This window comes from Octodon degus, unplaced genomic scaffold, assembly GCF_000260255.1.
Source record: "Octodon degus isolate 3935 unplaced genomic scaffold, OctDeg1.0 scaffold00168, whole genome shotgun sequence".
NCBI lineage: Eukaryota > Metazoa > Chordata > Mammalia > Rodentia > Octodontidae > Octodon > Octodon degus.
Window position 1 is genome coordinate 1,122,373 of NW_004524744.1, and position 12,352 is coordinate 1,134,724.

At 44.6% G+C, this 12,352-nt stretch overlaps 1 protein-coding gene across 1 annotated transcript in view; it reads left to right on the forward strand.

Annotated features, from left to right (window-relative positions):
• Fras1 (Fraser extracellular matrix complex subunit 1) overlaps positions 1-12,352 on the forward strand; it is a 471,233-nt gene that overhangs the window by 257,203 nt on the left and 201,678 nt on the right. The window contains exons 10-12 of the mRNA XM_023703303.1: positions 1,052-1,192; positions 3,146-3,286; positions 5,173-5,346. Coding sequence (XP_023559071.1) covers positions 1,052-1,192; positions 3,146-3,286; positions 5,173-5,346 — 456 coding nt within the window. The remainder of the gene's footprint in view (positions 1-1,051; positions 1,193-3,145; positions 3,287-5,172; positions 5,347-12,352) is intronic.

Consider the following 12,352-nt stretch of genomic DNA (forward strand, 5'->3'; position numbering starts at 1 on the left):
GGCGGGCCCATGTTCCTATACTTATTTTTTTGTTTTACAGTACTGAGAATTGAACTCAGGACCTTGCACTTGCCAGGCAGGTGGTAATGCTGCTGAGCTATCTCCTCACCCTCAACCATGTTTCTGTGTGATCAGAACAGCCAGGGCTCCTTTGCCTTCCATAGATATGAATGTAGACATGGCTAGGTTTTCATAGCCAGCCCTTCTCACTGCTAGCTGAATGAGCTAGTTTTCCTGGCTAGTTCAGTCTCTTCCAGGTTCTAGCCCTGACGTTGCTGCTTGGTGACCTTGCTATTAGGCTGGCCTGGGTTGACTCACTTTCTATGGTGGTACCCAAGGATTGGTTCTTCTCTGAATCTTTGCTTGACCTTTCCTAACTCCTACCCCACAAACCTATTAAAAATATTATTATGTCTGTATGGACCATTTTGAAAGATTTAATGTTTGTAGTATTATCTATTTCCTTTCTCTCTTTTAGACAAATTAGTTGTTTAAATTGAAGACCAAATTGATTTGATCTTTATGTCCTTGCCACCTAGCACAACAACTGATACAGAACTTAATAAATGTTTTGGAGGGTAAATGAATGTGTAGATCCTAGAAGACTGTATGAAGTTCGACAATTTCAATATAACGTTAGTAGTGTAATCTTGCTTTGTAGAACGCTAAATTTTCATGTTAGGTTAAAATAAAGGCTATTCGGTGCATACTTACACTGAAAATGTATTATTTATCTGAAATTGAAATCTAACTGGACACCAGACATTTTTATTTGCTAAATCTGGCAGCCCTACCTCCAAGGCCATTTTGACAAATCCCTTATTAAGTTGTATACACCGGTGGGTGTGCCTTAGTATTTGTTGTGGTTAGTTCAGTGAATAATTTTTCAGTTCTTCAACTGTGAAAAACATAGGCTGAGGAGGCTCTGCCTGCGCAACCGGAACACGAGACAGCTTCAGTGATCGGTACCCAGGCGGACATTGCTAAGAGCGGGCTTCATGGCGGGTTTCCTCACTCTTGCTCTTCTCTGATGGGTTTTTCCTCTCTTTAGCTTGTGACCAGTCCTGTAAGAGCTGCGGTCCCAGCAGCCCCAGATGTCTGACCTGCACTGAGAGTATGCTGCTACATGGCGGGACATGTGTTTCAGAGTGTCCTGGTGGATTCTATGCTGATGCCAGCAGCAGATGTAAAGGTGAGAGACGGGTCATCAGTGTCATACAGTATTTAGTGCATAATTGTGTGCTGTTCACTAGGGAGTTTGTTTTTGTGATGGAAAGTGCTGCTCTCCAAGGGTAGTTGTTTCGCTGTGGAACCTGGGCTTGGTGTGGGAATGGGAATTATGTGTGGATAGTTGCCATTCAGTCCTTCTTACAGGTCCATCTGCAGGGTCACCAGCGTCTTTACCATGCTGTCCTGTGTGCATGTCATCCGTGACTGCCCTAGCTTAGGGAGGTAAAATCGTCCTTACATGCCATTGGTAAACTATAGGTTGTCAACTGCAAAATACCTCAAAAATGAAATAAATAAGAGAACCAGATTTGACAGCTTGTAAGGCTGACGTCTGTACCCACTGAAAATTTGTTTGTATGTCATGTTTATGAATTGCTCCTTTTAGACTAATACAACTCAGACTATGAAACATTGCTGTTATGGTTTGTGTCTAGGTGTCCCCCTGAAGCCTCATGCAGTCATGGGGCGGCTTCTGGAGTTTGTGATTGATTATTGTGGGTGTGGGTGCAGTACTCGCCCTGGGGCAGGTAATTTGCATTACAGTGTGAGGAGGGGAGAGGCTGGCTAGCTGCCTGAGCTGTGCCACTCCCTTGGCTCTCTCTTTTGGCTCTTTGCTAGGGGCCTGAATGGCTGCTGTGTGCTGCCATGTGCCCCTCTGCCTTGGAGCCAGCTGAGTGTGGACTAAAACCTCCACTAACTGTGAGCTAAATAAACCTTCCTTTCCTTCATTTTGGATGTTGGGTATTTGTCTAAGCAATAAGAGAAGAGTAATTGAGACAATTGCACTTTGAAACTTTATAAATTTTCAACTTGTATATATCTGACTTAGGTCTTTTTTTATTCGTGTCTGTGGACATATTACTGCCTGGGACACCTTGTTTGTTTCTCCTCTCTGAAACAACCACACACACCCTCACCTCTGCCTTCTGGCTGCCAGGGTAGGCTATTTGCACGTATCCACACACCTCTCATTATCAACCCTGCTCTATCTCTTTACTTGCCCCAAGTTCAACCCTTGCCATCTTTGTCCAGGGCGTGCAGCTTCCATTCTGCCATCCCACTCCCCGCCAAGCTCCTGAGCACTGTCCTCCAGCACTGGACCTCATTCCTGTCCCAATTCCTGGGAAAGGCTCAACCCAGGCAGGCTCACTCCTGCTGTCTCTTACAATCCAAAATGTCCCATTATTAAGCTCGGTATCATGGTGCCCAGCTGTAACTCCAGCATTTTGCAAGATGGAGACAAGAAGACCGCACATTTTAGTCCAATCTGAGCCACTTAGTGAGACTTCGCCTCAAAAAGAAAGAATGGGGAAAAAAAAGAAACGTCAGGGCCAAAGAATCCAGAATGTCAAAACCAGAAATATTCATTTTCACTTAGTCCAGCTGCTCGCTGTGCACCTGGCAGGGAAAACAGGTCCCAGGAGAACTAGATTTGCATTCACAGATCCTGGTCAGAATCACTGTGCTCCCAACTTGCAGGCCCACTGGTCCTCCACACTCCTCCTCTGGATGACATGGGCTTTAGGTCCAGGCAAACCACAGCCTAGCCCTGCTCTGCCTGAGAATTGTGAACTTATGTCTGTGTTTCAAACTCCCAAGGCCTCAGTTTCCCCAGTTATAAAGTGTAGTTAACAATACCCACCTCATAATGCTATGAAGATTGAAAATTAGAGCATGTACAGAGAAAATGGTAAGTCCAGTTGGGTGGTAAACACTAGAACATGGGTGAAAGGAGGGTGAGGGGTAGCGTGGGCAGTTTTTCATTTAACACACACACATACCTCTCTTCCTTTGACTTGGTGTGACATCTACCAGGACTGATTGCCAAGAGACTTCCCAACGCATAGGACGCCCAGACAGGACATGCACCCGGACATCATGCACCCTGTTACGTTTCCATTTTCCTCTCCTTCAGCTTGTCACAGCTCGTGTGCCAGTTGCACTGGACCTGCAAGCTCTCACTGCACATCCTGCGTTCAGCCCAAAGTCCTACATCATGGCTACTGTCTGACCAGCTGTGGAGAGGGCTTCTACGCTGACCATGGGGTCTGCGCAGGTAGTGTCGGTTTGGTGTCACTATCATTCTTGAGAAAGCATCCATCACAAAGACATAGGCTGATTGTTTTTCCTAGTAATATTACTTTCCATTTGGTGTTTCATCTAGTGTGCCTGGTACAGCTCTACACTCTATAGCCGGACATCTCATTATGTTTCTGTATGTCCTACATCCATGGATTCAGTCAACCACTACTTTTAACATTTTTAGAACTTCTAAGGGCTGGCCAGATAGCTCAGCTATGGGGCTGGGGACATAGCTCAGTAGAATAAGTGCTTGCCTGGCAAGTGCAAGGGCCTGAGTTCGATCCTTGCCTTACAGGTCCTGGGGTGAGCTGAGATGGCAATTGAGACTGTGCGTGGTGGTGCACGCTTGTAATCTCAGCACTTGGGAGGCTGTAAACAGGAGAATCACTATGAGTCCGATCTAGTAGTGAGACCCTGAACACCCCGTAGACCCTTCTTTAAAGTACAAAAAAAAAAAGAACTAGAAATTTTCCAAAAGCAAAACCTGAATTTTCCACATACTGAGGACTATCCTGAGTCCATGCAAATGAAGTGATATGTAGGAATTGCATTAAGCATTATAATTAGTGATGGTTTATTGCATAGGAGAGGATTGTGTGGGTTATATGCAAACACTGTACTGTTTCATAGGAGGGACTTGATTATCTACGGATTCTGGAACCTGCAGGGGTCCTGGAATCAAGCTCCATGGATTCTCCAGAACAACTATATATTTATGCATTTTTCATTGCAATAGTTTTGTGGATGAGATAACATTTGGGAAAAAAATCATGTGGAAATATGGGCTGTCCCTGAAAAGTGGCTGAGCTTTCTGGCCATCCTGTGGGAAAGCTATTTCTTTTACAATGCATTACAACGAAGTACAACTCTGCTTGTCTCCTTTCTGTGCTCTCCTGGCATGGCTAATGCTTTCCTAGACTTCAGTTGCTTCTCCCTGAAGAACTTCTTTTTGCTAATGACGCTGTGAACAAACTGAGAGTCACCAGCAGTGCCTCCGGGCTGAGTGAAATGGAAAACTTTAAATTGCTGTTTGCAAGAGAGGCTCCAGGCTCCCTGGGTGGGCACAGCACTTAAGCCTTTTCAAACTGGATCATCAAGGGCAAACACTTTCATTAAGTGAAATATTTATTTGTATGTGGAGAACCTTAGAAAAGAGTTTGAGAATAGCTGCATGAAAGATATGTCTAAAACATAACAGTTGTAATAAGTATTTATAAAAAGAAAATTTAGAGAATTTTATAGAGAACAGGAGAGTCAATTGTATCACAACATGGGCATAAGCGACTTTGATGTGGTATTTGGCTTTGATTTTTTTTTTTTTACCAGTTATCAGGAAAAACACAGTACTATGATTATGCAATTTTCATTGCTACTCAAAGGAAACCTCTTCCTGGTCTACAAAGGCAGCCCTTCTCTCAATAAATTCTAAGAGGAATGTGTTGCCTCCCCTCTCTGCATGGGTGGTGGATGACATAATAGTAACACAACAACCACCTTTGCAAAGGATACATTAATGGCCTTTGCATGAATGCTTCTAAAATCTTCAATAAAAACCCAGGGCACAGTGTTCAGTGGGCACTCAGCAAATGTGCTTCTGTAGAGAGCTAATTCAGTGTTGTCCTGCTTGTGGCATTTTTTTTGTGATCCAGCCTGTCAGCCCTTACAGGACCTGAGAGCTGTGACTAGTTTTGCTGCCCTGCCTTTCCCTCACCCCCATGTTTATAGAGAGTACTAGAAAACCTGCATCTGAGAGGATGCACCTGGTGCACTTTGTGAAGTGGTGTTCACTTGAGGAGGGGCTGCCCTCAGTTACGACCTGTGTTTGATTTGGGGGTTCTCTACCTTTTGTTCCATGTGCAGCCTGCTATGCCTCCTGCCAGACTTGTGTGGGACCTGAACCTTCTCACTGCACCGAGTGTAGGAGCCCCGAGATGGGACTGCAGGTGGGACAGCTCCTGGCCACTGTGCCCTCCGGCGAGTGCCTACCCCACTGCAGTGCCCAGTTTTACCTGGAGAGCACTGGCCTGTGTGAAGGTGAGTACCCTCCGTGTGAGGACGTGCTGGTGGCTGCTGGTTGTCCTTGCCACAGATCCTGTGAGATGGGACTCAAACCAGGGAGACTGGATGGTGCGGGAGAGGCACATCCAGAATAGTGGACTCTTGCTGTCCCCTTCCTTTGTAAAGGACAGAAGAGCTCAGGAGCTTTTATGTTATCCAAGATACATTCTAGCCAGTGTAGGAGGAAGTTCTTTCAGAGACTAGTGGGAAGTGGCTAAGGAAGACTTAGAGTTTGTTGTAAAATGACATTCACTACCTCTGCTAAGTTGCCATTCTGGATTGGACTAGGTCATGTTAGGACAGAATTGGGATTGATGTCAAAATGTGGAAGTTGTTCCTGCCATTTCCCTGGCTAAATCCATAGAAGTGGTGACATCCTGCATAATCTGTCTCAAAAGCCAGTGCTTCATGCATGGTTTAGGAGATGGTGGGAAGGGTGCAGTGTCCTAGGGTGGACACTTCCGGTGTGAGTAGTTTGACTCTCAGCCTACCTGAAAAAAGTAACTTAGCGATCTGCTATTTTTTATTGTAAGCATAAGATATATCCATTAAATGACATTTCGAATGTGTGGAAAAGTAGAAAAATAATCTGCTAACCCCCTAAACCAAGTTGTTTTTACCATCTTTCTATTGTGTCTCTTTTCCTGTTCATAGCTGCGAGTGTTATTTCTGTGAGCTAACCGCAAGCGTGCTGCAGATTCACTTGTGCATTCCATAAGCCTGCTTACCTTAAGGTGGCTTCAATCCACATTAGAATGCAATCTCACCTGGAAATGCTGGATGTCAGAGTTAGGTTAAAGATACTTGGAGTAACATGGCAGAAGAAGAGGCATGCAGACTTGGGGTCAGACCTGGACTGGACGCTTAACCTCTCCCTGAGGCCTAGCTGTCAGAGCCCTGGAGCGTGTGATGAGCTCTCCCACAGGCCTCTGCCAGGGCCCAAATGTGTTAGCAGTGTAAAGCTGTCCGCTGAATTAAACATCCCTATGCTCAATTGGTCTGAATCTCAGTGCATGTACTGAGGTGTTAGGGAGTATTAGAGAAGTAACCCCCCTTCTCCCAGGTGCCCACAGGGACCCCAGAGGGCCACTTTTCTCCAGATGTCCTCACTTCCACCCCATGTGTATGCTTTCTCTAGCATCAAGCCCTGTGGCTCAGACCCATAACCACTTGTGCACTGTGGAATCTGTTGATACTGGCAGACCGCAGACACCACATAGCCTACACCCTCTGTGCGTGGCTACTGCCAAGTGCTGTGGTGTAGCCCCTTCCTTGGGCACCACAGACCCTGGGCTAGAGGGAAGAGGGCAGCCTCTCCTTTCTGTTCAGTTGCTTCTCAGATCCTTTTAGCGGCTTCAGATTTACCAGACAAGCTTCCTGTAGCCCTCTTGCTATCTGGAGAGCCCCAAATCCCCTAAGGAAAGTAATTGCAGTGCCCAGTCCTGCTTGGCATGGGGGAAGTACCTGGAGCTAATAGGGGACAAAGCACTGCTGCTGCTAGTACTGCTGTTGCTTTCTTCTTCCTCTGCTTTCCCCTCCTCTCTTTTTCTCCTCCTCCTCTTCTCCTTCTTTCTTCTTCATCTTTTCGCTTCCCCCTTCATTTTTTTCCTTCCAACTTATTCTCTCTCTCTCTCTCTCTCTCTCTCTCTCTCTCTCTCTCTCTCTAACACACACACACACACACACACACACACACACACACACACGAAGTTGCTGCAGTGGTTTTTATTTGTGGGGACCTGTAAACCTAGCGTGCGCAGCCTACACTGCTGGCAGCCACAGCGGTATCAAGTTCCGAGCACCGTGCAGGCTGTGCTTGGCTTCCTTGGCCCTCAGGGCAAAACTGGAGAAGCCAGAGAAGCCTCACTGTAGCCAGCAAATCCCAGGAGAAACCCAGGAGAGAAGCGTCCCCACTTACTCGGCTAGCATGTTTCTCCAGTTTTGAACACTATGTTAAAAGTTAAAAATAGGAACTTTAGAATGAGTTCAGAAGAGAGACACAGAAATGATTGATACTTTAAAGGTTAGAATTGTGAGGAAATTAATTTTATTCAGCTCAAAGAATAATGCCTGTTTTGATGCCACCCTGACCAGGCACTGTGGGAAAGACTGCCTTGTGGTGATCACTTGCTCCTGACAGGAGGAGAAACTGAGGCTTGTAGAAGTGAGGCCTGGGGCTGGCTCAAGGCCGCATAGTCAGACTCAAGGCTGGAGTAGAGTCCCACTGGGCCCTCAGTCAGCCTGGCAGTACCTGTGCTGAGGACTGTCTGGCTCCTGTGTGACATTCCGAAGGGCCCAGCTTCCTAGTGGCAGGAGCGCAGCCGCCAGCCCCTTGCCCACACAGGGAGAGGGGGAGCACAGCCCACTCCTGCTGCAGGTTTGAGGATCTGAGCTGTAAGGAATTATCTTTGGCAAAGGGGAGGTTTCAGGGATTCCTTTTGGCAGGCATCTTTTAAAAGCAATTAGAATCTAATCTCTCTGGAATAGTATAATTGTGGTCAGATGTGAAAGGGCTGCATTGACCTCTCGAGTCATTGTAGCCCCATAATTTTATGCTCGTTAACATAATATTATTAGGTATCACACATATAGCTGTCTGCTCACATTTTGAGCAAGTCCCTGTGCAGTCTTCACTAGGTAACTTGCTGTTCTCCATTTGCACGTGATGAGAATGTGGCAGAAAGAGGTTAATTGAGTTGCCCAGGAGTCCCCTGGGAAACCGGACGTGACTACCGATTGTTTCTAGCCCTACGCAGGTAGCAAGTGTGTTGATTGATGCATTTCCTGTCACTCAGCCTGTATCTCTGGAAATCTGCCCACAGTCTGTTCCATTTTCAGTTCTGCTGAAGTGTTGTAAATGAAATCAGGTCTGGGAGCCCTGTGAGATTGCATGGGGCTCTTCCCACAGCTTCCCAAAGCTACCAGTACCTACGAAGGTTGGAGGCCTCTGTGTGTGTGTGTGTGTGTGTGTGTGTGTGTGTGAGCGCGAGCATGTGCGTGTTGGAACATCCCACTGAGCCTTTATATAGCACCTTTGATCTCAAGTACTTTTTTGTAAATAAGAGAAGAATAAGTGACTTCTAGAACTCTCTCCCCTTCTTGGAGACTGCAGCACAGAGTAATTCAAATACTTCTGCAGCTAGTGAAAGGGAGAAGCAGATGTGTTAGAGGAAGAAACAATTTACTGAGAAGCTGACATGATATCGCAAGATATCATAAAGTTTTTTTGTTTACTTTGGGAAACAGGACAAACTCAGGAATTGTTTAGTGTAAGATAAAGGAACAACACAACATACTTAACTAAAATCCAAGCCTGTGGTTGAAAGACAAAAATATAAAATTAACAAACAGTGGCCAAAGAAAATGTTGCCTATTGGAAGTGAGCTGCGTTTATTCTTTCTGCACATAGATGTGTATTAGTGTCTCCCAAATGCCAGGCATTTCTAGGTACCAGAAATGAACTAGGGATGAGTCTGATGGAAATTCCTGTTGTCATGGAATATATCGTCTAGTGAATGAAGCAGATAAAAACAAACGAGTGAATGAATGACAAAAACAAAAATCCCATCATCTGCTCTTGAGTTGTTGCTTATGCTGTGAAACACACACAGGTGGGAAAGGAATGGCCTAAGCTGGCTTGAGAAGATTAACCCTAGAGAGTTGGTGCCAGTGTGCTGCATGTGCTTGTCTTATATTTTTGGCCTTTCCGAAGGTGGAGTGTCGATATGTTTTTACCCCCTGTGGCCAATTTCCAAAGTGTAGCTACAATCGGTGAAACCAGAGAGGGTCTCTTCCTAATCATAAAAGGTAATTTGTTGGTGTTTTCAGTAGTCAATCACAATGGGGCATATTCATGCAATATCATGTTTTAGGTATTCATCATGCAGTGCAGACAGGTACTAATAAAAAAACACTTAGGAGCAGCTCAAAGAATGAGTTTAGTAATTTCATCTGGACTTGATCTGACCTTTAACTGAGTATTGTGTAGGAGAGAAAAATTCAAGTTTAAAAAAAGAAACATTTAACACCTCCCCCACAAAATCAAACAAAGTACAAATTAATGACAGCCAAGCCATCCAAAGCAGCCTCAATACTCACCCCGTCCTTGGTCAGTAGCCTACACCTGCTGGCTTCAGGCCTCTGTGAGCGACTCTGGGAGGAGCTGGGGTCTTTGGGAGGAGCTGGTAGGGACCTCTCGGCTACACTGCTCCAAGGGCAGCAGTGTCCTAGTCCTGCCTTGAGTCTGGAGTCATTTGGCAACAGCCTGTGTGGCAGTACTGGTAGGACAGACAGGACACAAGGGCTGGAACCCAGTCTCACACAGAGCTACTTATATTCTTGGCTTCAGGAAAAATTGCTTCGCTTGGTCTCGGATTTTCCTAGTCTTGCTGAAGGATTTTTTTCTTTTAGGTGATTCAATTATTTTGAAGACTTAGCTTAAAAGATTTCCCTGGCACAGATCATCTTATAGGAATGTTTTGTGCCAGGATTTCCCATCTCTTGGGAATCCTATTAGGGTGCAGATTTAAATTTAGTGGGGTTGCATTTTGTATCGATGCTTCTGTCTGAAGTGAGGCCAATTCCACCGGCCTGGGCATAGAACGTCAAGTCAGCACAGCTTGCAGCTGATCAAGGTAAGGGTGCCATGGGAGCACTGGCATAGTTGTTTCCTTCCTTAGTAGGTATAAAAATGAAATTCTGATTTTTGTTTGTTCTCATTGCATGCTTCATACATATAACAGAAACACTAGGAAATACAAATAGCGGCAAAACAAAAGTGTCTATTATTAAGGGTTCCAGAGTTAGCAAATAAAAATATAAGATTTAGCAAATTTAAAACTGGATAATATTTGAAATAAGAGCATGGGCCAAATATTGCATAAGATATACTGAAGTATTATTTATTACTTATCTGAAAGTTAAGTGTAACTGGATGTTAGAAATTTACAATTAAGAGTTTTATTGAGGAGCTGGAAATGTGGCTCAGCGGTACAAATTTTTCCCTTGCGTATGCAAGGCCCTGGGGTTGACCACCAGCACCATGCACTAAAAAAGTATTTTATTGAAAATCCTGTGAGTTTTCATACATTTACACCCATTTTATTGATGAAGAAAGTGAGGCCTAGAAGAAACCAACTAAAGAATTTATTAACAGGGGATCATGAGTTATAATACAGGCCAAAATTGCTCAGAAGTGTTAGCCTTTTTCCAGGCACATATCTCTTGTTCTTTGTGTCACACGAGAGCTTTACAGCATACAGGCCATCCGACTAATGGTGCAACTCGGTCACCACTCAGCAGTCTGGCAGCGATGATGAGGATCAGCCAGGAGTGTGGTCCAAGCGATTAGATTAGCCATACAATCGCCTCAGTTTCATGGCAGATTAATGATTAGGATTCTTTCAGTTCCTGCACAGTGCAGCACAAGGATTCGATATCATACAATTTTGAAGAAATTGCAGGTTTTATTATTTTTTTTAATGCACTCAGTTCTACAGTAATGAGTTTTGCTTACGTCTGGTCACATTTGTTATCTGAGAAGAGGCACTGTGCTTTTAAAAAGGTTGGATAGGTAATACATATCCTAGCAGCTCCTACCCCATCTCATGAGTTTTTCTGTTCAGTGGTGACAGCATTTTGGTCAGGTAAACATCAGAGAAATTACAGCAGCTAAATTTGCCTTAGTCTTTTTTTTAAGTCTTGAAGGTAGTTCACCTTTTTTAGGCTGAGTGCCCTAAATTTTGCCACTTGGGGCAAAATTCCCCCAAAATCAATACAGATCTAGTATCAATTTCATAAAAATAAGAAATTCATAATTATTCTGGCCAATTAAATACCATGCTTTAGGCAGACAGGGAGAAATAAAGTGCATTATATGTATTTTGATCTATTTAGTTGTTGTTAAAGCTCACAAAGCCTTCAAGGCGAAGAGTTTTAATTAAAGAAACAAGCGGGCAGGAACCTGCCTGCATAATTTAAGAGCATGTGGCTGGCAATTTATGAATCTAGGATCCCCTTACATTAATTGAATAAAACATATGAAACCTATATTAAACAGCCCTCTTTACCAGTCCCTAGCGTGCTGATATAAGTTGTAGAAATATGTGCCTTCTGGTGATGTTCTGTCCTCTTTACTTTTGTCTGCTTGCTTTCACAGCATGAGTGTGCCTGGCTTTAGGCATAGAAATTTAGGAGTTACACAGACCATGCCTTAGAGAAGAACATCAGCGGAGTGGAAGGGGGCTGACACTTGAGCAAGTAATTCAAAGCTCATCATGCCCTCTGGAAGAGCAGGGGCACAGGAGCCAGGAGCAGCAGGAAAGGGGCAGTTCTATAGGAAAGAGCTGAGGATGGAAGTGCAGAGGGAAACTTCATAATTCAGCATTTGAAGGATTAATGGGCATTCACAGGGTGAAGAAGGGGAGAAGGCATTCATAATCAAACAGCAAGAGCAAAGGCAAAGGTGTTGTGCAGTATGTTTGGGATTTCTCTAGTATGATGGCATCAAGAGGATTGTGGGGAAAGATGCTGGAGACCTGGGGTGAGTTTCATACCAGCAGGTGCTTTAGGTGTGCTCTGTTGAGGAGTTTGGGGTTCATACTGTTGGTGTTGGTAGACCATTAAAAGATTTAAAGTTGTAGAGTAATTTGGTCAATTTGCATTTTATACAGCTCTGTCTAATGGCTGAGTGGCAGATAAATGGGGAAAAGAGAGGTGCTGGCTCAGAAGCTGTGGCAACATCGTGAGTTGTCTTGAGGGTGCTGGGGATGGATGGAGAAGTGGAGGCCGATTGGACAGACTTAGCAAGTGAAGTCAGTAGTACCTGATTGTGTGGTGGTGATAGAAAAGTAGGTCTGGGGTAACTACAAGATTTTTAACATCGGTGACCTGGTGAATGGTGCGCAAGAGAGGTGAGTACAAAAGGAGGGAGTGGGATTGGCATGAATGATGGGCCCAGTTTTGCGTGGAGGTCACAGTTCTT